General features: G+C 34.8%; 1 protein-coding gene across 12 annotated transcripts in view; it reads right to left on the minus strand.

Moving 5' to 3' along the window:
• The window catches only part of NBEA (neurobeachin), a 486,663-nt gene that overhangs the window by 310,446 nt on the left and 149,920 nt on the right, over positions 1-26,297 (minus strand). For 6 of the 12 annotated variants that reach the window (XM_021377903.1, XM_021377849.1, XM_021377883.1 and 3 more), the window contains exons 19-28: positions 21,486-21,567; positions 21,097-21,220; positions 20,559-20,751; positions 19,334-20,353; positions 15,506-15,723; positions 13,831-13,984; positions 6,098-6,121; positions 3,609-3,789; positions 2,464-2,594; positions 821-928 (exon numbers count right to left, since the gene is read on the minus strand). In XM_021377903.1, coding sequence (XP_021233578.1) covers positions 821-928; positions 2,464-2,594; positions 3,609-3,789; positions 6,098-6,121; positions 13,831-13,984; positions 15,506-15,723; positions 19,334-20,353; positions 20,559-20,751; positions 21,097-21,220; positions 21,486-21,567 — 2,235 coding nt within the window. The remainder of the gene's footprint in view (positions 1-820; positions 929-2,463; positions 2,595-3,608; positions 3,790-6,097; positions 6,122-13,830; positions 13,985-15,505; positions 15,724-19,333; positions 20,354-20,558; positions 20,752-21,096; positions 21,221-21,485; positions 21,568-26,297) is intronic. The other 6 variants (XM_021377912.1, XM_021377833.1, XM_021377920.1 and 3 more) reach the window with 2 other exon arrangements.

Below are 26,297 nucleotides of genomic sequence, written 5' to 3' on the forward strand. Positions count from 1 at the left end.
TTCTATATCTCCTGGGAGTTTAATTTGGTCACTACAACCCTTAAAATAGCTGTAAATTCTTTAATAGATCTGTCAGAAAAAAATGTTTCCTCTACTCTCTTCTCTAGGCAAGGAAAGAATAGGTGTCAGAAGATCATCACCCAAATTCAACATTGCCCTTTCAAGATGGTGAGATCATCCAGACAGACAAATGCTTTCGTTTCAAGTTCGACTTTCTTCTGCTTAAAACTACTCCTATATCTCGTTCTCAATGTGCTCTAATTCAGGCTGGAGAAGTTTAAAAATAAAAAAATCTATTTGCATAGACGTAATAATAATTCCAGTTGCACAGCTTTCAAAACTAAACAATGTTGTTGCAAAGTTTTATGGTAAAACAGTTGCTGATATCTGACAAACTTTTTTATACATCTATATATAATACAGCAAAAGCAAAAATTGGCTTTAAAAATCAATTTGCTGCAATTCCGCAATGCCTATAATAATTCTTCCTCCTATACGAGTTTGACAAATAGCTGACATTTTTTAGTAATACAGTTTTAATTTAGGGCATAGCTGTTTTATTCTAGTTGTGATTATTTGACTAATATAAGATCAAGTCTAACTGCAAAATGAAATTATGTACTAATCTCAAATGGCTTATCGATACAATTTTAAAGTGTAGAAAGAGGCTGGCAGTGACAAACACATGAGCAGATGGTTTGCTGATAATACATAAAGTGTGACACATGAAGGGTATTTTCAATTCTGGAACAATGAAAATCTCTTTCAAAATAGAAGTGACAATTTTGCAGAAGAAAGAAATACAGAGCCTATTACTCACCACATCCCGAAAAACAACTGCTCGTAGACGATTGATATCAACATCCTGAAGAAGCCGATCAGGGTCTTTTATGGGAGAAAGATTGCCAGGGACATTTTCAAGAGGAGTCTACAAATAAAAAAAGTTGTGAGGTCTTTTTCCCCAAATATCTTAATTCAAAGCTTTTCTGTTAGAACCTTAATTTGATAACATTTGTAGATACCACTGCTAATCTTAGATGCTCCTTTGCTAGCAATGCACTCTCACTATTAGACAAGGCTTCTACAAATAAAGCAATGTTTTGAATTACTGTCTTATTCCTAATTATTTAGATAAAAATTGTTAAATTATCTCAGTACATCAGAATAGTATGTTTTGCAAAAGTTAAGATAATAATGTGCACACATAATGTGATTTCAGATTATAGTTGCCTCGTAGCAGCAAATCATTTCTTATATGTCTTAAATTTAAAAACCATGAGCAGAAATACTTTCAAGCAATAATTTCTTTTAATTTTACAGAGAATTATTACTGCTGTTCACAGAATAATTCCTATTATTGCAAAGGCCTACCGTAGTATGCTTCATTTAAAAAATGATGATGTATTACAAATGATGCCCCAACATATGAAAGTACCATTATACTGATTAGCTCTGCACCGAATATGAAAAAGTGAAAAATACCATTTTTTAATGAAATTTAAAGAAATAATATTGTGAATGTAGCTGTTTGTAAATGCTATCTGGAAAAGGCAGTAGAGAAGAAAAAACACTAAAGTTACTAATGAAAATCCTGTTGCAACAGGACAAGGGGAAATGGTTTCAAGCTGAAAGAAGGGAGAATTAGACTGGATGTATGGAAAATATCCTTTACAATAAAAGTGGTGAGGCACTGGCACAGATTGTCCAGAAAGGTGGTGGATGCCCTGTCCCTAGAGACACTCAAGGTCAGGCTGGATGGGGCTCTGAGCACCTGATTGAGCTGTAGGTGTCTCTGCACATTGCTGGGAGTTGGAACAGATGGCCTTTAAAGGTCCCTTTCAATTCAGATGATTCTATAATTCTATGAAAATATAATACCCCAAACAGGAATCTGTTTTGTCAGCTAAAAAGTCATATTTTAGTCATGGGCTATATTAAATTGTTGAAGATTTTAGTTTAAAGATTCACAAATTCTCGAAGTTGTTACGAAGTTAAAAAAAATCAATGAATTAATGAAGCTGTAATTATATACTAAATAAGTTTCATTCAGCCTGAAAGAAAATGCTGTTCTTTATTGTACATGCACAGGTCTGTTGATTTTACTGGGACCCAGATGTTCCACCGACAGACGTGACTGCAGAACTTCATCATAACTGCAGATGCTTTGAGAGATTAAAAAACAGCTGAGCAGATATATAGGAGAGATGTGAGGAAAAGAATTTGATTTTTGAAGACAACAAAAAGGAGGGCTAAAGCTGTTCAAAAATGTTCCAGAATACCACTGCATTAACATTTTCTTGTTTCAAAGAACACCAAAACATAGTTTCACTTAAAGTCAGTTAAGAGCAAACAACTATTTTGCCAAAGCTTTTGCCAAATACTTGAGAAGGCAGTTAGAATGATTTTCTGATCATAAAAAGTGGTACCGTCTTGTCAGCGCTGTTGGTAACAAGACTGGATTACCTTGGTTGCTGCTGAAGCAGGTACACTCTGCAGAGCGTCCTGAGCTTTACTGCTGATTAATGAAGTCTTGTTCACTCTTTCTCTCTGCCTTTGCCGACACTCTAAACAGTTTCTGACAGCCACACAACAAACTAAAAAAGTTATGAAAATGATACAAGTTAGAATATTTCTCAATTATTTTGCTAATATTAATTAGCACCATGTCCAAACAGTAACTGCAGCAGTTCTCACGTTCGACTGTGTTAGTACTACGAAAACATTAATGGTGACTCACTCATTTCATCCTTTTAGTTGGAAAACTTAATGCTTTATATAACTGCCTTAACACTATATTAAAGTTTGAAAATTGTTAGTCTCTGAATTGGAGCTGTCATATGTTATTGACTGGATATCAATACTTAAAATCTGAATCAGTTTACGGGCAGCTGGAATCACTGAGAATAAACCACAAGATTTATATCAGTAGCAGGATAATTATCAAGAATCTAATCAGTAATATAAATAATAACAGGACAAAATCCAAGTATAAAAATTATTCAGCATTTGACAGATGAAAAGTATGTAGGGACACAATGTTAAAGAAACGGTGTCAGATGATAGTCAAAATTTAATGTTCAGCTGGATAGAGTGATATAATAATAATAATAATTTGAATTATTCAGAAATTGTTAAATTTCCCAAATTAAGTGTAACAGCATATAGCAAATGGTAAATAGTGAAGAAAGATGCTAGACTGTTACAATACATATTAAGATCTCCAGCCTCCATACACATCCCAAGCTTTTAATCTTACATAGCCTTAAAGCAGTCTTCCAAATCTACAGAGACTTGGATAAGGTCTCAGTAGGTACGCAGCAAAACAGCAAAAACATTTTTTCACAATTCACTATATTTTATTTAATATTTATACTCCTTGAAAATGTATACAACCTGTATAAAGGAATGAACAATTTCAGACATGCCATTTTAATACACTTCTGTGTCTGAAATGAACCAACCTTAAAACAGTAACAAATCAGCAATAACAGATATTTTTATTTCATCACATCACAATCAGTACAATAGTGATGTGTGTCATCGTTTGATCTAGCTTGAGCTCACTGATCTGCAAGTAATTATTTAATACGCACTGTCTGCAGACTTACCAAGCCTCAGGCACTGTCGCATTAGACCTCCAGAAGACATGTTTTTTTCAGCTTCAATCTCACTAAAATTTAGAGAACTGGCAAATACTAGTACGTCAACCATTGCCATCAGACGGCTGAGAAAAGTTACTGCTGTCTCTGCTGACATTCCTTGTGTCACTTCAATATTTTCCAGTTCAGTCTTTAAAAGGAGATAATTGAATTAAACAGTTTGAAAACAACTGAAATATAATGACGGTGTATACATGTACCAATCTAAATTGTTACGCTTAATGATAAGTACATTGAAAGTTATTTTAAAAATTCCCATTATTACCATTAACTTAAATTGTGAGTGAAATTCAATGTTAGCATGAAGAATGAGAAAATTATTTACATTTACATACTCTAATAGGTAATTAGAAGCCTAAGATAAATGGGAAAGCTATTAGCAATTACAAAAAAGACAAAATGTGGCCAGATAGTAAAAGCAGGCAAAGGTGCAAGATACGCTTCCATTCTTCCGTAGGCTAACCAACCTGGCAAGTAACACATTCAATGAAGTCTGCATAGCTTCTATAGTGCTTTAGACACACAAGTAAATGTGAGGACTGGAGAGCAGGAACAAGCGGGCAGTTCTGCCCTGCTTCCGTGAACTGATTCTCTCCAGGGAATGCTTACTATTGTATTATTAGAACTGTACCAATACTCCTGGAAATCAGAAGAGATGGTTTACTTCCTCACTACAGCAATGGGGAGGGAGTAAAAATGTGACCAGGGCATGCAGCTTACATTTCCCAGAAAAAGACCATTTCTTTTCTAACGTAGTGTTGTATTCTCCTTAATGGAAATCCACAGAAAAATGCTGAATGAGCTCATTATTTCTGAAATCTTAAAAGGGGTCATATTTTTCTCCAGAAAGACATTTTGATGTCTAGAGTAATGTTTTCAAAAGCATTCAGATGTCTAATAGTGCAGATGAGTGAGCAAACATTAAGTTTAATTAACAACATAATTGAAAACTGGATTTAGTGCTTGGCATTGTCCACATGGATATGTCTAAACAGTATCTTAAAAATTGTCTGCAGATGGCATATTCTTCTTGACTGCCAGCAAGATTTCAGATCACATGGCTTTTTTAAACACAGTTTGGTCACTTGGAAAAGCATCACTTCTGTTGTGTTTGCCACTTTTGCTGCACTTGCTTAGAAGCACATACAAGAGAAATACAACACACAATTTATGCCATTAGGGACATTTCAGAAGAAAAAGAAATACTTCTAAAAAATGAGTATACTTATACGTGAGCTACTTTTTAGAACAGCTTAGCATATAATGTGAAGACTGCAAACTGTGCCAAACAGTATTAAGGAAAAAAATGTTTTTAAACATGTAGGATACTACATGGCATGTGTCATCACAATGATAGATAACACTTCATTTAATTTCTCCTAAGGATGTAACATGTCTGTTACAGGAGTAATTTGGGAAGGGCTGTCATCTGTCTGATCTGCCCAATGGAATCAGACAAATGGTAAAGTGACAGCTCCCAGAACGATTTCCAGTCTCTCTTCCTTAGCCAGGTCTCCCCTGCTTGGTGTGCACTGTGTTCCAGCATTCTGGAAAAATGAGTTACTGTTTTTCATAAGAGACTGGAACATCATTTTTAAAAGCACTCATTCAAAGAAAATAGATCTGAAAAAATCTATAGCCGTAACAGTCTGCTAGAAAAAAAATCATAGTGGTTACAGAAACTCAGACTTTGAACTCATCCTTCAAATAACAACAGGTTGCTGTTGATTTTTCTCAAGTTTTAACTGTATTTTATCAATCATGATCTTAAAACCTTCTCAGTATATCTCTTGCAAGTTATGAAATTAATTCATTTTATTAAAAAAAATATTTTCGTGTATTTTACCAAGATTTTTGAAAACATTTAATTGAAAAAAAATCTTTTATAAAATTTCTCTAAAAATATATTGAGAGAAAAAATAAAAAGACAAACAGTCTTTTTGCAGAAAAACTTACTGTTAGCTCTACTTATTAAAAAATTACTATATATTATATTCTGATAACATTTTAAATAAGTTCAACTGTTGATCAAGCTGCCTTCAGGTATTAGCAATATTTTAGACTGGTGTAGCTTAAAAAGACTTAAAGGGAACTTATCACCACCTCAAGGGTAAGCAGTATAGTTCAAGAGCAATAACAAGTTTCCCAGACAATTACATGTTCAGGGCATAAAGATTTTTCTTCTACTGCGAATCGCATTTATAACTTACATTAGCTCACAGACTTTCCTGTATTTGGTCCTCTAGCTAACCTAAGTGTCATACATAACAATGCATTGAGTTACTGAATGGAAACACGCTAGGAGAAATTAATAAATACAGCCAATATATTCTTACTCACATCATACTACATGACATAGGAAAATAACAATAAAAAAAGCCAAAATGCTAAATGATCAAAACCAAGCTATTTTTGAAAGTGCAGAAACTGAAACTTACAGTGGCAATACTAACCTTAGAACCCTGGACATGCAACAGACAAAACAGACAACAGATCACAACAATAAAAGAAAAAGAAAATTATTTAAGTTAACTAAAAACACAATGCAAAATTGAAACAAATTAGTATTTTGGAATTATACATTTGTTTAATTTATAATTAGAACAGCGTAACATTTCAGTTCAGCATGAACATTTGAAAATAAAGACTGCTAGAGATAGCTATGTACAAGGAAAGAAAAACTGTAAGTCTTACATTATTACAGATTTCATGTAAACACTGGTTCTTACAAACCAATGTACATATTTTATATAGTATATATACATAGAGCAATTTTATGAAGCAATGTAAATCAAAGTAATGTTTTCTCTGATTATGTAGAAATAAAATGAGCATTTTACAACAAACCATTCAACAGAAAGTAATAAAGTAGTTAATCTTTGTATGAGGAGGCAAGTAAGTTTAAAATGCTCTGACAAAATAATCATAAATCACAAAAAAAAAAAAAAACTGGTTCATGCATAATGCTCCTTCCTTTGAGGCAACACAAGACAGTTCAATGAATATATATACGTATATATATATATATATTACACTTGGGTCTAATTTCTTCAATTTAAACCAACATAATGGTGGATATGTGAATGCTTTTGAACCACTGTAAAACATTAAAGATTTACCAAGCCTCAAGACTGAGTTAGTCTTCAAATTCCAATGTCTGGAACTGAACTAATGTGTTAACTTTTTAATGTTTCAGTTTCGGGTAGAAGCACTTTCTAATTGCAGTGGGCTAGGAAGTCATCCTTAAGCTTTCTCTGGTTATGTTTGAAAAAAAGAAACTTATTTTAAGTCAATATTTTTGTCATTTAAATAGTGCATATTTGAGTTTTGTAGACAGCTGTTCATACAACACCAGCAGTCCTCAGATCACAATTAAGAGCTACAGTTTGAGGTGCTGCAAGAGTGAAGTAAAATTCTAGACTTTGAAGAATAAATTGGAAAAAACTAATTCCAAAGGGTCTAGAAATTTACACCTAATTGCTCGTTACTTCAACTCCACTTATTTTGCCTTATTCCTTGAATCATTGTCACAACTCCTATTCTTATAGTAAGCAATGGTTACTACAAATTTCTAGTTTGTACCCAAAATACATTACCCTGCAATGAGATGCCATTAACAGAAATCATCTTCTGCAAACCTTCTTCCTTAAAGATTTTAAACATGCTTACTTGATACTGGCACACCATCTTAAGAATGTCTCCCTTACAGCTATAATTAAAAATAACCCCCAAAGAACACTCCCACAAAAGCAATGAAACAGCAAATCACTATTTCACATTTTATAATTTCTCTCTAATGCTCTCCAGTTTAAAAGGGAAGACATTTGGAATCTACAGCAAAACATACTCTGTTTATACTGTAAAGAAACAGGACTGTTTATAGTTTTTTGTTAATATTTGCCTTCATTTAATTTCAGTTCACATGAATAATTCACATCCGTTTAAAAACACCAGCAGATTAAGTGAATCCTTGCACAGACTCTGATATAGAGGTGGTATATAATTGAAAGCAAGGGAAATACTGACATGTGGGAATAGTTTATAGTGAATTATAGAAAACTTTCCATGCAAATGGATAAAATTCACTCTGCTTGAGTCAGTCATAGATTTGTCTGCCTTGGTTTATTCTCACAGACAATGCATTTGATTATGTACATGAAAACAGCTTTTCTTTTCTTCTTCCTATTCGTATTTAATGGACCCTAGTCAAGGCACTATTCCAATTTTCCTAGTCTGGAATGGGTCAGGGGAGAGCAAGGCAAAGCATATATTTCTACTGTAAGTATCCAATACCAAAGAAATTCCTGGATTAAGATTTCCCATTCTACAGCAGACAAGTGATAATCTTCCACCTCGCCTAGGAACACTGCAATTTCAGTACAAATATGCAAAGGAGAAAGTCTTTTTGAAATAGCAAATTCAACAAAAGCAAAAAAAAAAAAATTAAAAATTGAAAAATCCACAATTCCTCCAATATCTTGAAAGTAATTTTGCTAAACTTAGCTCTTGGTTATTTTCTGTTAAAACTCTAATTAATTTAAGCATCCAGTACACAGTGTTTATTTTACTAATGAGAAATAGGTGAAATGCCCTTTTAAAAAATGAGCTGCAGTGAGGCATATTTAACATCAACTAACCCTAAATCAGATTGTTGAGAAGAGGGGTGTTCGGGACTTGTAAGGAACTAGCAGGCCAGAATAAGGCTACACTTGAGCTCAGAGTGACATACTGAAGTCAAGGAACTGATAGGACCAGGAGATCACGTAAAGGCTCTGTGCTTTCTTCTATCATTTTCTCTGATAAAAAATAAGTGCGCTATCTCATAAAAAGAGGTGGGATTCAGCTGCAGGTTAAGCTTCATTACAGTCTATGGAGCTTGTACAGATTTGATTGACTGTCCACCAGATGTCTACATCAGAAATAGATGAATTATTTGCTTTATTGACTAGATCTTCGCTGGCTAGAAATCTAGTATACACACAAATGCTTCAGCAGATATGTAAATTTACCTTAATCCCTTCCTGAATTTCATCATGTTTTATTATTCTAAAGTAAATACTGGGTGAGATGTCTCTTATTGTTTGTTCTGTAGCATTCTTAGCCTTACATTTCATTATTCCATATTAAAAAAAAATAAATGCCTCACGCCACAAATAAAACTCACTAGTAGGAAATTAGTAAGAATTACTACTGTGAAATTTTAGCATAGACCCAAAAGGCCTTCATTGAGAATATCCGAGAGTCACTTGTCATGGAAGTAAGTAAGGAAGAAATGAAGTGAAATGAGCTCATTCTTGTTGATAAACTGAATATAGGTATTCTACAGGATCTATAAAATGGGAAGGATTGTCACACCCTAGTTCAAACAGGAAGGCTCCATGGAAACAAAGATATAGAGAATCAGAGGTTTCCAAGGACAGACAGACTAAACAAGATGAAGACTCAGTGGATTCAATTATACACACAAGGATATAGGACTCAAGCCTATAAAGTCATAAGTGATAGGGAGATGAAATAAAAAGGTAAATAAGATCTCCTTTCATAGGATAATTTGCAAGGCATGTAGTGATTTTGTAATTTTCAAGCAGGTTTAAAAAACAAAGACAAGAAGCACTTCAAAGGTTATATAATTGTCAGACTTGATACCATAGGATATTACAGAGGTTAAAAGAGTAAGTATCTTCAAACCAGATTAGATAAACTCCAGAAGGATATATACTTCAGTTGTTATTAAATATGACATCCTGGAGAGAATCACAGAATCACAGAGGTTGGAAGGGACCTCTGGAGGTCATCTAGTCCAAACCCCCGCTAAAGCAGGTTCCCTACAGTAGGTTACACGGGAATTTCCTGTGTTCCAGTTAATTACATTAATGAATGTCTTTTTCTTCAAAAGATATACAGTTAACTTTTGTCTTATAGCTTGTGAATCATGTTTTCCTCAACAGTCTAAGATAATTTTGATTTCTAACCATTTACAGTAATTTTTAGATATGCAAATATACCATAAAATAATTAAAAATGGCTTTTACCAGATATGTGAAGACATCCATTTATTCTGAAGTGGTTTCTTTAATAAAATAAATTTTGCACATATAAAGATCTCAAGTCACTTGTGTGTGGCAAATCTTAGGATACTTCCAAATAAAGCAAAAAATATTCTGGGTGATTTTAGCAGCAGAAGATGGCCCAACCACTGAGACTAAATGCAGAAAGATGTTCCGTGAATAGCAAAACCTGGAGTCATGTATCCAGTTTTTGGCTCCTCCACACAGGACAGACACGGATAAACTGAAGAGAGCCCAGCAAAGGGACATGAAGATGACAAAGGCAATGGAGGAAGGTATCCTTCTCTCAGGATGAAAGGCTGAGAGAGCTGGGACTGGAAAATATGCGGCTCAGGAAGAATTTCATCAATGCATATAAATCCCTGAAGGAAGGGTGCCAATAGGAAGGAAGCAGGCTCTGTGAGTGGTGCCCAGTGCCAGGACCAGAGGCCAAGGGCACAAACTGGCACACAGGACGTTCCCTCTGAACACCAGGAGCCCTGCTGTGCTGTGCAGATGATGGAGCACTGGCACAAGCTGCCCAGAGGCTATGGAGCCTCCTCCTTGGAGATCTCCCAGAGCCAACTGGATGTGGCCCTGGGCACCCTGTTCTGATTGTCCTTGCTGGAGCAGGGGCTGGGCAAGGTGACTTCCAGAGGTCACTTCTCACCTCAGCTAGCCAGTGATTCTTTCAATAGGTGATGGAGAAAGAATACCAGTCTTTCCTTCCTTGAGAATTACTCAGGCAGAAAATGTCACTGTTAAGCCTGTTTTAAGTGTTTTTATGTGAAGTTATGTAAGTATTCTAGTTTCAGACTTCTCTCTTCCAATTAGCAGCTCGTGGGAGGAGGATGGTGAGACAGTCTTTTGTAACTGACTGTAAGCACTGGAGTCCTTTGCCCTTTTAAGATCGAGAAGAAATATATTCCTCACCACCACATCTGCCACTTTCTCCACATCAATTCAAGGATGCAAGAGAATTAGAAGACTGAGAATCTGTATGAAACTTTTAATTCATCATATGATGGATATCCAGAAGTGATCCAACAGAGCATCAAGTCCCTCTGTAACTATTATCCAGAATAATAGCAAAGAAAGAGGAAGGATGTGCTGAACTATTTGTGTCTCTCACAATTCTTACTGAATCCACTTTCCTGCTAACATTTAAGGACAGGCAATAATGGAACAGGAATGTAGTAGAATGGAATGGAAGAAGCTCTCTTCTAGATGGACATGATTATGAAATAATCATCTAAGCTGTAAATTATTTCTAGGTTAAGTACATAGAATCATAGAATCCTCAGAGTTGGAAGGAACCTCTGAAGGCCAACTAGAACAACTCCCCTGCAATGAACAGGGACATGCACAGCTAAATCAAGTTGCCCAGGGCCTAATCCAGCCTCACCTTGAAAGTCTCCAGGGATGGGGCATCAACCACATCTCTGGGCACCCTGTTCCAGTACCTCACCAACCTCACTGTAAAAGACTTTTTCCTTATATCCAACCTAAATCTACCCTCTTTAAGCCTGATGACATTTCCCCTTGTTCTATCACCCAGATCCTGCTAAAGAGTCTGTCCCCTTCTTTTCTGTAGCCCCCCTTTAGATATTGAAAGGCCGCTCTCAGGTCTCCCCGGAGCCTTCTCTTCTGCAGACTGAACAGCCCTAGCTCTCTCAGTCTGTCCTTGTAGGAGAGGTGTCCCATCCCTTGGATCATTTTTGTGGCCCTTCTCTGGATGCACTCCAACAGGTCTATGTCTCTCCTGTACTGAGGAATCCACATCTGGATGCAGTACTCCAGGTACTCACCAGTGCAGAGTAAAGGGGCAGGATCATCTCCCTCACCCTTCTGGCCATGCTTCTTTTGATGCAGCCCAGGATACAGTTAGTGTCCTGGGCTGCGAGGACACATTGCTGGCTCATGTCCAGCTTGCCATCCACCAGTACCCCCAAGCCCTTTTCAGCATGGCTGCCCTCAATCCTTTCATCCCCCACCTTGTATGAGTAATGGGGGTTGCGTTGACCCATGTGCAAGATCTTGCATTTGGATTTGTTGAACCTCATGAAGTTCACCTGGGTCCACTGCTCAGCCTGTCTAGGTCTCTCTGTATGGCATCCTGTTCCTCTGGTGTGTAGACCATACCCCACAGCTTGGTGTCATCAGCAAACTTGCTGAGGGTGCACTCAATCGCACTGTCAATATCACTGATGAAGATATTAAAGAGCATTGGTCCCAGCACTGACCCCTAAGGGACACCACTCGTCACTGATCTCCATCCAGACATTGAGCCATGACCACCACTCTCTGGACTCTAGTTAATTTGTGATTTTATCAACTACTGGGTAAAAGTAGTTTTACATATTTTTATTTCACAGAGTAGGATTTATTCAGTTTAAAACCAGCTAATGATCTTTTAGTGAACTAGTTTATATCACAATTTATTTTTATGATTCTAAGCAGATGGCTAAATTAAGCATTTAAGTTACACATGGAGTCTTCATGTAGTGGAGAAATATATACATAATAATAATAATAATTTCTAAATGTAGTCTTCTTCTATATCAGTCTATCAAAATCACTGCTACTGTTGCAAGACAGAAAGAACATCCACTATTTTAACAAACTGATGTATAGTATATAAAGCTATACCATATATATACACATACATACAGACATATTATCCAGAGTAAACTAAATAGTGAAATGTGAAATTATTATTCTATAGAAGGGGTTTGCATAAACCAGGACAAAAAACTAAAAGCACTGAGACCATTCAATGGAATTACAGCCTGATTCATAATGTGCCTGGCTATTCTAAATTTTTAGTATAAAAGATGGCTAAGAAAACATCTTCAATTACAAATGATGTCTAAAAATTTATTTTCAAAAATATCTCCTCACATCCTTTTATCTGAAGTGCAATCTTCATCTCAAGATGGGCTGGTGTGCATTCTCATACTTGCCAACATGTAAAAGGTACCACCTGCTAAATCTTTTATTCAGCAATCTTAGTGTCACTGATGTGACTACAGACAGGAAACTAAAGTCTTTCCTGTAAGTCTTGTGTTTTTGCTAATTGCAAGTAATTTCTTAGTTAACAGTGAAAATAGTACAGAAACAGCATTTAGCCATTGGCTGAAAATCACACTGATGTTTAGTCAGTTTCTAGTAAGTACATTCATATCTTTCAATAAAGTAGTGCAAAACATTATTTTAACTAACTAGAAGTAATATGAGAGGCAAAGTAATCTCTGTTGCTGAATGACTATAACAAGAGATTAAGCCTGTGTTGCAAAATTACAATGGCAGCCCTCAGTGCTTACTAACTACTTCATGGAAACCTCTTTGTTTCTTCTGTGCTTCATTTTCTGTCTTTTCAAAGATCAATACTAGCTGCAAATGGATATGGGATGTTCCAGATAACATGTTTAGTATGAAAGAGATGGTTGCTGGTATTATATGCACAAACATGACATCACATTCAAATACTGTATTACTACTGACAATAATACAATATATAAAAAATATTTGTCTCTTTCATGAAGCATTTTATAAGGGTACTTTACCTCCCTGAGCTGTGCTCAACTGAGAACTTACAACTTAATAAGAATATAACGGTGGATAGAAATATCAGTATTTCAAGACAAGATTAAAAGAAAAAGGAAAGCTCACAAGGTAGCTACCTACTGAAGGAAGAAGTAAAGAGCAAGTAAAGAGGCAGTGAATTCTGGTGTCATTTGGCATGCAAATATGGTGGCCATGCAAAACAGGTTTATGAATATCAATGACTAGTTATCAAGAAGTGTGTAATTTTCTTAGAGTAGCCATGATTCGTAACCATGGTAATAATGGTCTTCTCTTTCAAATAAAATATTAAATACATATGAAATATTAATATTCTTACTTAGAACTACCTCCCTTAATAAAATTAACATTTCAAATGAAAATTATGATAAAAACTATAAACACTTCATATATTGAAGCTTAGAAGTTTCAAATATAAACTTCAATTTTAGTGGATGGTGGATAGGATTCCCTAAAGAAATAAATTCAGCTGCAAACAGTAGATTGTATTACTAACAATGATTTTTAATATGACCACTAGGTGGAAATATTGTACTTACAGTTGGGGATGTGGCTGCTGACAGCAACGGTAAAATTCCTCCACAAGCGATAATAATATTGTCTACCATCTGGGAAATGAGGTGTATTGTGTTGTGTACAAAAATAATATTTTCATTGCTATTGACAAAGTCCATCACTGACTTTGTGGAGTGACTGCAAGAACACACACACAAAAAAGGAATAGATTAAAACCAAACAGTTAAAATGAAAGTTCAGTCAAACTTATTCTTTGTAACCAGAACACAAATGTTTCTCTGTTACTAAAGGAGATCCTTATCTACAAGATTTTCCATGCAAATTGTCAAACATATAAACAGGACTAGCCTAATGTACAAATTGACTTGTACCTAATTACACACTAGGATTTGTTTCAGATACACAGTTGAGAACAATGGCTCAAAATCTTTTATTCCCATCCTGCAGTACTTTCATTCCAAAGCAGTTCCACTGAAAGCAACGTGATTGTTTCTTCAGTGTGAAAGTTATTATTCAGCTGATTAACAGAGTTCACCATATTGCACCAGTGCCATCTAAAGTAGCCCTGAAAATACCTAATGAAATTAGGCAGGAGCTTTTGGTCATGATTTTTTTCTTAACTGTAATTTTGAAAGGCTAATCTATTAGAGTATCACTGATCGAAGAAACCTGCTGACAGTGTTTTAAGGTAGAAAACCAATGATCTGGTAATATTTTGACCTAGTATAAACTTTATGAACTAATATTAACTGTAGCATTAGCCAAAACTTTGCAAGACAGATATGCTAATAATATTACTGATGATGTCAGCAACTTCTAATTAGTGAGAAATTGTCCCATGAAAGAGTTATCCCCCAAAACAGAAAAAGTTGTGTGAAAATACTGAAGAATACTCAGCCTATTCACAATATGCTCTTTTTTCCAAAACAACCTTTTGTCAGCCAGAGAACAAAAATTAAAAGCTTCAACTGAAAGTATGCAAAATAGAATGTTCATCTCCAAGTGTCACATAAGCAGGAAGGAAAACATTTGATTAAAAAAATAAATTAATTAATTAAATTGCCTATTCCCTAATGACTGCCACAGAACATTTAATCAAACTAGAAACCAAATGCAGTATAAATAGGTCCTTTGATACAAATAAAGTTTTCTGTAAATGAATTATTCTGTTCTGGAAATGAGATTATACAGTGTCTACCATACTTAAGGGCAACTTAAGGGCGCTGGTAACAAGAAGTGTCTGATAAAGTGTGCAAAGTGTGCTAGAAAATCATATTGTTGCCATTAGAAGTAATATAACCACAAAAACTATCTACAACCAGAAGCTGGCATGTAAAATAAAACTATCAACTAGAAAAGGTGATCCCTTAGAAAAATTTATAGGACAGAGTTTTCATTTATAAGATTTGCAGGTAGAGAAGCTCTAGTTCTGAGCACAAGCTGAGACAGCAGCTCAGTATAGTCAGGTATGTATGAATTACACAGTCTCTGAAGAAAATGGATATTGAACCCATGATATAGAGATGTGATAAGGTGGGAAGGAGTGAAAAGAGTAGATAAAAGATACAGTAGGGCACTTCTGCTTAAGCCAACTCTATCCTTTCCCACTATCATAGTAACATCCATTCTACGACACATCTGATTTTTCCTTGTTGACAGAAACATAAAACAGGATTTAAATAAGAACGAATCACCCACCTTCTCCAAACATGTACATCTGTTTCTAGTGCAAAAAGCAAGTCTGTCAGGAGACGCTGGTGCATGGGAGACCATTTAAACTCTGGAATTCGAAACATAGTTGTGCGTGGACCTGGACTAAACTGTCTCCGCTGCTCTTCTGTCATTGGCATTCCTCGAAATCCCAAGTCAACACGTAAATCCCGATCTTGCTGGGTGACAGATCGACCTTGTACCGCCTATATTAACAAGAAGTTCAAAAGTCATGTTATGTTTCTGTAATGTGTTTTTGAATGGATCACAGGCTGAGAAAGGATGGGCTAATGCTGAACTCAAGCCAAAACAACAGCAAATACCGATAATTCAGCATAAGTACTATCACTCACTAAAGCTACTCCAAGTCAATCAGCACTGCAGTGCTATGGCTTGCCTTCCTTTCAGCTATTCACTGGTATTTTTTATTCACATCCTTTACTTGAAATATCACAGACAAGACCAAATACAATATGTACAAGGTCAGCAGATACAAAACGCTGTCATATGAAACAACTGTTCTTTCACGCAGATAGCACAATTTTCCTTGAAGATTTGACTCAAAACATGAACAAACTACACGGCGATGGGTTCAAGATATCAGTGTACTTGAATGCATACAGTTCATCATTTTCCAAAACCAGTTTATTCATCTGGTATTTTTAGCAGGATCGTTAGAGAATCAAATCTACTCTCCAAAACATAATTTTGACAATTTTGTTACAGTTTGCTAATATTTTAACAGTTTTTCGGATCCTCAGGACATTCTTTAGATTCTCCCAACAGATAGAAGATGTGAATTTTATGACATTTCAATACCTACACAGTCATGACTGCTGCTTCTTGGTGATTAATGACAAAAGCAAAAGATACACAAAGAGACTATGATGGAGAACACTGTGAAGGAAAAAGTAGTAAAGAATCAACATCTAACTGAATTTGAGGCCAATATTCATAATGTTGATATTATTTATGTTGTGTGTAACATTTCTGAAAGGAAGAAATAAAGTCTGCTCCTTGGTATTTCTTTAAAATGAAGTTAGATTCTCTGTAGACTAACAAAATAGAAAATATACATGTTTTGCTCACACGCTCATTTCCTGATCTCCGTATGCTACTTAAAGTTTGGATGCTTAAAAGCAAAAAGACTTTTATAAAATATTTGCACTAACAATGTAAAAATGGAACTAGCACTAGAGTTGAGGTGAAAAGCTTCTTAAATCTTTAGTCCGATTTCTTTGTTGTTGCCAGCTTTCTGAGAGCAGGGCAAGTTTCCTTCATTCAGGTTGACTTATTAGGATCAACATCATTGAGGTGGCTTCTATTTTCTATTTTCTATTTTTTTTCCCTAGAATTATCTTTAAATAATTATTTTATTTTTTTCTTAGAATTAACTAAGAATTGGACCCTTTGAATTATTTTTCTACAGCATGCTTTCAATTCTATTTTTATTGTTTCATATCTTAGATCACAGAAGGAAGTTCATATTATTTTCTGTTATATTTGACCTACTATTGACAAAAGCATCATATCTTCTTTGAAATATGCAGGAGATCCCATCTCTAGTTCTTTGGACATTTTGTTGCCTCCCTTCACTTCATTTGAGTACTACTTGCTGATAAGATGGGGAACTGATTGTAGATATGTTTTTAGAAAAATTTAAGTTAGCATAGCCATTCTCATATCACTTGTTCCCTTTTGGATACAACTATATGTATTTTTCATGTCAATTGCAATAATGGAATCATAATTATACCAGAACAGAAGATTGGCTTTTTATCAAGCCAATAATGCTGTAGTTGCAATCATATCTTTGACGTGTGGTTCTCTAACTACCATGAAAACCAACTATCTACTTGGGTGGCCAGTCTTAAAAACAAACCAAACAGTGTTTTCAGAGGTCTCAAAGCTAACGAAATCAAACCTAAAGTGCTCATATATGCTGCAATCAAAACTCCAACCTCCAACCTCACTGTAATTTTATCACTGCTCTTTACTCATGAAAATGATAATCCTTGGTTAGAATTATAGAATACTTTGAGTTGGAACAGATCCTTGAAGACAACTAGTTCCAAACCGTTTCCAAAATGTAATACGTATTTCTAATAAAAAAAAACAAACAACTGTTAACTTCATTTAAACAGAAACTTCTAAACTGTAGACACCTTACATTTCAATGGGTATTTCAAAACAGTAAAGAAGTGATTAGAAGATGATAATTTTGGTGATTACACTGTTGATAACTTCTTTTGAGAAAACTATTTAAACTATTTACTATTTGCTTAAACAAACTCATTATGGTTTATCAAGGATTTTAGTGGGAAATAAATGCAATTTAATAACATAGAGAATCAAGGTAGGTAAATAACTTCAAGAGTTGTGCTTTGAAAGAGTACTCAGTTTCTACACACTTTGCAGATTCAAATGATCCATTAGGAATTTTCTCTCAATCTAAGGGTGAAACATTTTGAAAACATTTCTGTTTTCCTATCCTATAATGTTTTGATAAAAGTTCATTAAGATTTACATATAATTTTAATCCTAACAGATACCATTTCAAAATACAAACTATCTGCTCCTTTTTCTTGTTCTTGTCCATTCTCTCCCATTTGTCAGTTTGAATGTTATTAACAGTCTTCATTTTAAGACCATAAATAAGTTCCTAACAATCTTCCTATCAAGAGTTTTCTGGACTTGTTCTTTATTACACAGAATACTTCCAAACATAGAAACATCTACACAATGCTTGATATGCTGCCCCTGATGGTGAGTTTCACAGTTTTGAAAAATACTTACAAGATAAGTCTACACTTTTCTTACAATAGCTGTCTAGGGAATGCTCTCCTGTTCAGAAGAAAAGTTATTTCCATAGAAGAGTGAGAGAAGAGTGATTTTAGAATCCACTAGTCAAAGTAACCAACAATTAGTTTCAGTGCAACTCTGAAACTCTTTGTGATTATATGGTACATACTATACAGCACCAAGCAAAGTGGTTTTTGTATGTAATGGCTCTTCCACAGTTTCAGGAGGCCTGCTTGACTCTCAAATCCTAGAAGAAAAATAGTGCTGTACATTATGGACATTATAGTAAGATAGTTAATTTGTTAAGATAGTCAAGTTTTTCACTCAATAACATTCTCAAAAGCAATCTTTGATTACTTGCTAGAGTCTATCAACAATTCTAATAAGTAAATTAATTTTGTTCTGCAGAAACAGAAATAATCCCTAAGAAGAAAGTAGATCTCTCTTCTTTCACCGATGATCTCTGGTCTAGAACTCAAATCACAGTTTTTTCTTCCATTTTCCCTAAATTAATTCTTTTCTTTGCTTGGATCTAATATAGTGATTATTTATGGCAACATTCCTGTATGGGAAGGAGAAGGTGTACTGAGGTGCTATAAGACAAACTACACGGAGAAACGTTCAGCCAAGAGGAGAAAAACACTTCTATGTGTATCTCATAACAGAATACAAAAATTTCTAATCTTGTAAGACATGCTAATAAGAGGCCTAAAACAGAATTCTATGAGCAACAGTTAACCCGTTCACATGAAATAAGGGAAATGGATGAGAGATTATCTTAGTAAATTTTTTTTTTTTTTTTTAATTGAAGCATGCACAACAGCAACACAGATTTTTTTTACACAGATGTAAGAGGTAAGAAATTTTCAAAGCAAGTTGGCTTGCAGGATGAACACCATATTATGGAGGAAATATACTTCAAAAATCTCTCAGACCTCAAACTGTTCATGTATTCAGAAGTAAAGAAGAGTGATTATATGAGACATGTATATAGCTACAGCACTTGAAAGTTACCTGGGTTGTGGTAGTGGTCTGGATCTTCCGTATCTCCTTTCCTGCTTCTTTACCATCATCAGATCTTTCTGTATCTGATATTATACTTCCTGCATCAACATTAGGTACAGTTTTGCTACCAGAAGACTCTGTCTCAAGAGTTGTGGCAGTCATTTCAGCATATTCTAATCCTTTAGATGATGAAGCCAACTCCCTCTCAGAAATACTACTCATTCCATCTGAAGTTGTGTGAATCTTGAACTCCTTGTCCTCTATTATACTTGAAGCACATGTTATATCTACACTACCCGTCATATGTGCAAGCAGTCCCAAATCATCATTTACACCAAGATGCATTTGTGTGTCTTGCACATTAGGAATAGAAATATGATTACTTGAAAGCTCAGGTAGAAGTTTCTCCTCTTGACTAGGTATTTTATCAAAGAGAAATGAGGTACTGTTAGTAGAAGGTTCATCTTTCTCATCAGCCAGAGTTATTAATGGACCATTATCTTTTTCCTCATTCTTCTTAATAATACCTACACTTCCATGAACATTGTTTTGGAGCTTCTCAACAGCAGCACTATATACATTATCTAGAAGAGATTCAACTTCTACAAGTGCACCATTTTCTCCAGTTACTAGTGTCTCTGGTGATAAATCCATATCATCAAGTTTTACTTCAGTAGCTTCTACCTTTTCAGCTTTTATATCAACTAAAAGGTCATGAACTTCTACATGCACTCCTCCTCCTGGTCTCTCAGCACTTCCAAGTACATCATCAGATACCTTTGTAGCCATGAGCAAGTCCCTCGTATCAGTACTGACAGGGTAATCTGTTTCACTTTCTGGACTTTGGCTTTGTGAAAGGTCTTCTATCTCTCGGATTTCCATTCCACCTTTTGCTCCTGTTGTCTGAGATGAAAGACCTGAGATAGTGCTTACATTACCCTTCTTCCCCTTTTTTATGTTTTCTTCCTCTTGCCTTTGATACTCTTCATACATTTTTGCTAGGTACTCCTTGTGAGCCTCATATGTGACCTTAAGAAAGAAAAGATGAGGTTGTGTGGATGAACTTTGCTGTATCAAATTGGACAAAAAATAACAAGAATCTTAACAAATGCCACCTTGACATGTATGGAGATAGCCACCAGATGGCACCAAATCACTTCAAATCTTATCTTAATACATTACTAGTCCCTTTGAGGGAGTTACCAGAATAGAAAAACATCCAGTAGTTTCTTACCTTGGAATGAGCTATAGATAGAGTATCCACCCACACTCTCCAGCCTCCCCATTCATATTTTATTGCATGATACAAGAGAATACGGAATATGTTGTAAACCATCTCTGTGATCTTCTGCTCCTCAGAATTCTTAGGATTAATGTATCCCAGAGAAAACATCCAGTCCTGCCACACTGAACACTGAAGTAAACATCTAAAGTGAAATAATTAGGTCAAAATATATTCAAAGAAAGCTTCTTTATTTTAACATTGTGATGGTTAAAACAAGGAGAAAAGTAACATGGTGCATCTACTCTGAAAACAAATCCAATAGTAAGAGAAAACCTAAAAACCACTTCAGGGTCAATAAAAATTTAAATTATATTCTTAACAGAATAAGCAAATACTATTTGTGCAATAAGGAGAAAGTCACAACAGAAGTATTACATTTATTTTTATAGTTTCCATTTAAATTACAGTATAAAACTCGACGTACAAGACAACAGATTGCTATTACCCACAAACAAAGGATCAGAAAATACTGTTTGTAGTGACATACCTTCTGTTTTCACGGCTATTACTAAAGAGTTTTATCATATCAGACAAGAATAAACGTCGAACTTCCATCAGCTCTGCACTTGGTGTGGAGTTTTTTAACAGTGTTGCCACCACCTTAAGAATCACTTTGAAAGAATAAATTAGTTACAATAACACATTTTAAAAACATTTGGCTTAAAAGTAAAATAAAGTAAAACAATTTAAAGTTAATTAAAATTACAGCAACAAATCAGCAAAACTATCAGCAACAAATGTAAACAGTAACTGAAACCCAAACACAACTGAGAGATGGTAATTAATTATTTGTGCTTCCTGAGCCACATTCTCTCAAAGAAAATAAAATATCTAGGTAATGTATTTATTGTAAAAAAAATAATATATAGTTCTTACTTGGATTCTGTATTTTCACTGTAGAATCTGGTTCTGGATGAGGTTTATGAACAACTTGAGTGCATACTTGTTCCGTCAAAATCTAAAACACAGAAGTTCCTTTTATAATTTTTAATTAAATGCTACAGCATATATTTTATTTTTTAAGGTCACCATTTATCACAGCTGCATTGTAACTTCATATAAAATATTTTGGTAAAATATTTTTATTCTTCAAGAATAGAATCAAGCAATTCCTCTATGTAAAGAACAGTGCTTTCATGGATGCACTCTGGTTCGCTAATGTTTTAGATAGCTCAATAAATATTCATTGTGTTTTAAAGAGATGCACTATGAAAAATGAAATCTATGTGCTGTGCTTCATGTTTGACTTGAAATGGCATTTCTCATAGAAGGACAAAGCATATTAGCAATGGGAAGAGAATTGTCTAAGATCCTATTCCAATGTCCACTCTTATTTGCCTTAATCTCTTCAAAATTTCTAGCTTCTCATATAGAAGCATTTAGCATCTGGCCACTAGAGATAAAAAAGGTAGGTTTTTTTTGCTTGAAACACTTGCAAATTCCTAATGAAGTAATTCCTATTAACAGAATACCTATTGTCAGATTGCATTTACTGATGTTTGGACTATGGGTACGTTACAGTAATCAAAATCACTGTATTTGTCACAGTTCAAAGATATATCAAAAGTCTACAGTGTCTTTAATATACAAACTGCAACACAGGTGTTGAATAAATACATCAGCTATATTTAAGAAAATCACTAGTAAAATGTTTCATACTAAACAAAGATTATGGAAGTTTTCAGAACCAGCATTAAAAGTGAAGTTGATTGATTAAATTTTGTTGTGAACCAAAAATAGCTTCTCTATAAATTTCATCTGCAGAAACTGACTTAGTGCTATTTAACTAGAAGGCTGGTTAAATTAATAACTTATTCAAGTTTAAGATCCATTAATGTGGGACGTGTTAAAAATACAATAGTATTTCATTTAAAAGTTTACTTTCATTTAGTTGAGATACTCCGGGTCTATATTGAATGTAAAATAGACCCAAACCAACAAACAATCAAGCCACCCATTATCCCCCTCAAAACAAAGATTTTTTTCCAAGAACCGAAATTGAAACAGATATTGTTTCTGCAATAGCAATAATTGATAACAATAAAATGAATTTCTAGCAGTAAGTAGATTATCTAAGCATTTTTGCTATGTTCATTCAGTATGAATTCTGTAAATATGCGCTAAGATTCTGAAAAAGTTTGAAAATACTCATCACCCTTCAGAGAACTGCAGTTCTGATTTTGATGCTGCAAAATTAGGAATCCTCAGAAACGTCAAAATTAGGAATCCTCAGAAATAGAATGAACATTTCAGAAATAAAGAACAAGAGACAAGAGTCAAAACTTGCCTGGGGAGAACGCTGAGCAACATGATAAAACTTTAAAGTTAGTTGTGCCTTCAGCAGGAGGTTGACCTAGGCAACCTCCAAAAGTTCCTTCCAATCTAATTTTCCTATTCTGTAAATTTAAGGGAATATAGTTTAAAAATAAAAAGATTTTAATAATTTGTAAATTTTTAAGAAAACTGTGTTTTCTAAAAACAGCCTTCATTCATAATCTTCATATTCACAGATCAAAAATTCTTTCATGAGTACCATATATCCAACGATATTTTCTTATATTCCTTCTATAACCAAACCAATATCTCTTGAAAGGGGATTCTGTTTTCCTCAGCTAGGAGAGAGGAGTAGTCTTATACTGCATTACATAGGAATAATCATGTTACTTGACATAATGACCAAGACAGATCCTGTCCCTGACAAATTAACTAGTCTGTACTGAGGCAAAACCACATACACTTTGCACCAGGCTACCTGTCCCTGGTTCTATGTATGCAATTTGCTTTGAAGAGTAAGCTGAAATTTGGGTGGTATTAATGTTGCATTTTCAAGAAATGTACTTATGCAACTATATAAACAAATCATATAATAAAATCATTTCATTAGTAATTCATATTTATTTTAAAGTATGCCAATCAATAATCAAACTAACATCATTTGTAAACACGGTATCTTTGAGTGGATCTTTACATACTGCTGTTTAAAATAGAATGCAAATGCTTGTTTGTGAGAGAATATTTAAAATAACTGAATGAATCCATAGGTATATCTTTTGTACTGCTGTGGTCCTCTGGCTCTGTCCTAACTATAAGCTAACATAACTGAAAACTTACACTTAAGGTTTGAAGTGTATTTGAGTTACTATTAGTCACCCATGTATCTTCCCCGTTCTCAAAGAACTTTAATCTGCTCCATGCAGATTGAAAACAAGTGTGTATGGATGGGGACACAGCATTATTAGAAATTTATTGAAGTAGGTGATATCGAAGTATGACAGAAAATTGATATTGAGAGTCAATAAGGTTAAACATTCTGATCAAAAATCGTAAGATTCAAGACAAATACTCGTGTACATGAACTGAAGGCGTTTAGGTACTGCTTTTATAAAGTTCCTTCTCTTAATCCCTTGAACTTGGAGCAGAAAGTTGCTTTTCCAAGTGACTGTGAGGTACAGCAATTTAATTATTCCAACTCAATGTTCTCAGCTGAGCAACTTCATTTGTGAAGACTGTTCAGAGAGTAGGTTTGAAGAGATTACTTTTCTGTGTGTTTTTTTTTAATTTTGTTTTGTTTTTCTTTTTTACCACAGCTGGAAAATCCAACAAATTAGCATTTACTTATAGATCATAATGTGTGACACCTAACATTAATTTGGAGGTAAGTCAATGATTCATGTATTAGCAGTCTAACTGGGAATTTGGAGGATATACAATTTGGGGCTCATTTCCTTCACACAGGTTCAGTGAGTTTGGTAAGAACACATTTAGATCTTTTCACTATGAAATTTACAGTGTCATCTGTTAAAATACTTTTTACAAAACTAGTTGTCTAATTGTGACATAGGATTGCTGGACCATGATTTGATAGGATTATCCTTGCTCTATATGTTAGGATTTTATGGAGTCCAAAGATTGTATCTTGAAAATCAGCTGCAGAAATAAAATCACACACATAACAATATAAAAAAGAGGGCTGCTACTACTTCTGCAGATGATAGATGAAACATAGTAGGAGAGAAGATGGAGATGAATGCCTTTTAAATTGGTTTCCTAAGGGCTGAAGGAAATTCTAGAAACTGGGGGAAGGTAGAAGGCCATCATCACGGATGTTGGAGGAACTGAGTAAAGATGGGGTTTAACTGTTGTCAGAGAAAGAGACTTAAGGAATATCTGACTGTAAGGGGACTATGTGGGCTGTAGTACAACTGGGGGATATCTGTACATGGGCTGAGGAGAGAACAGCATCGTTTTTGGAGAAAAGTTAGTAATTACTACTTTTTGCTTACCCAGAGACATGCATCTCTTAAAATAAATACAGACATCTAGAAACACATATAAGGACAAATAATACATCAAGCCAAATGAAATGCATTCCTTAAAGGTGTATCTTCTCTTCAGATACAAATTAGAGCTGATGTATCTTTTTTAGAACCTTGAATCTATTTACTGCCCTCAGTCTAGGATACTGCTGCCCTGAGATTCACTTGCTCTCTCTATTTGTGAATCCTGCATTCTTGTTGCATAGGTGCAGGTCCCTACCCTAGAGTATCCCAAAAGCCTGCTGATTAGAGGATACATGCTTTAAAATATATCACTTAACTCCTGTTTCTTCTCATCTAGCTGTTTTTTTTTGGAATGGAAATGCTTACAGATGCTGCATTCCCTGATTATATATTTTCAGAGCAGAGCGATCAAAGAAGACCCAAGAAATCTGAGCGGAGGGACATCCAGAGAGACTCAAGTGGTCAAGCTACACAGGGTATGCTTAGTAAGCCAGTGAAGTCACCAGATGCATACAACAAAAAAGAAATGGACGTCTGAGTATGTCATTGGTAAACAGACCATGTTCAGGTATTTACAAACATAGGAGAAATTTTTCTACATGACACAGATTCAGAATCCTAAATACAAGCACTCGTCAAATACTCCTGTAGTATTTTCAGGAACCAATCCTCAGTATCCACTACATCTATCTGTGTCTGAAAGAAAAAAATATTTTTTTTTCCCTAGTGAAAAAATCCTCAAAATAGAATCTTTCCAATTTCTAACTTATCATTTTAAGAAAAAGAATTGAAGATTCAACAGTATGGATGTGAAGGCATATAGAAATGGTTCTGGAAAAAAAGATGTAAGCTAAATTGTTCACCATCAAAACTGATGTTTCGAGGAGAGACTGGTGGACATTTAAATGCTTATAAATCACATTTACTCTTCTTAGATAGTATCACTTCAAAGGGACTTTGTTCAGCTATCATTTTACTACTAGCATTACTAGTTGAAAAAGAAGAACAGCACTTTTCAAAAGGAAAAAAATGTTAAAAAGTTTTAGCACAGAAGGGCAACTTCAGGCCTCTGGTCACTTTTTTTTTGAAAGCGATCAATATCTTAAGTATTAGGATCTTTTATATATCTTAAGTATTAGGATCTTTTATATTGCCCTTTGTAATGCTATAAATGTAAAGTTTTACAAATAATATGTAAAAAATATGACATTGCTAAAAAAAATATCCTAAGCATAGAATCACAGAATTACCCTGGTTGGAAAAGACCTCCAAGATCATCCAGTCCAACTGTTCACCTACCATCAATATTTTCCCAATAAACCATGCCCGTCAGCACAACATCTAAACGTTCCTTGAACGCCTCCACGGACGGTGACTCCACCACCTCCCTGGGCAGCTCATTCCAGTG

Source organism: Numida meleagris, chromosome 1 (assembly GCF_002078875.1).
Source record: "Numida meleagris isolate 19003 breed g44 Domestic line chromosome 1, NumMel1.0, whole genome shotgun sequence".
In the NCBI taxonomy this organism is placed as follows: domain Eukaryota; kingdom Metazoa; phylum Chordata; class Aves; order Galliformes; family Numididae; genus Numida; species Numida meleagris.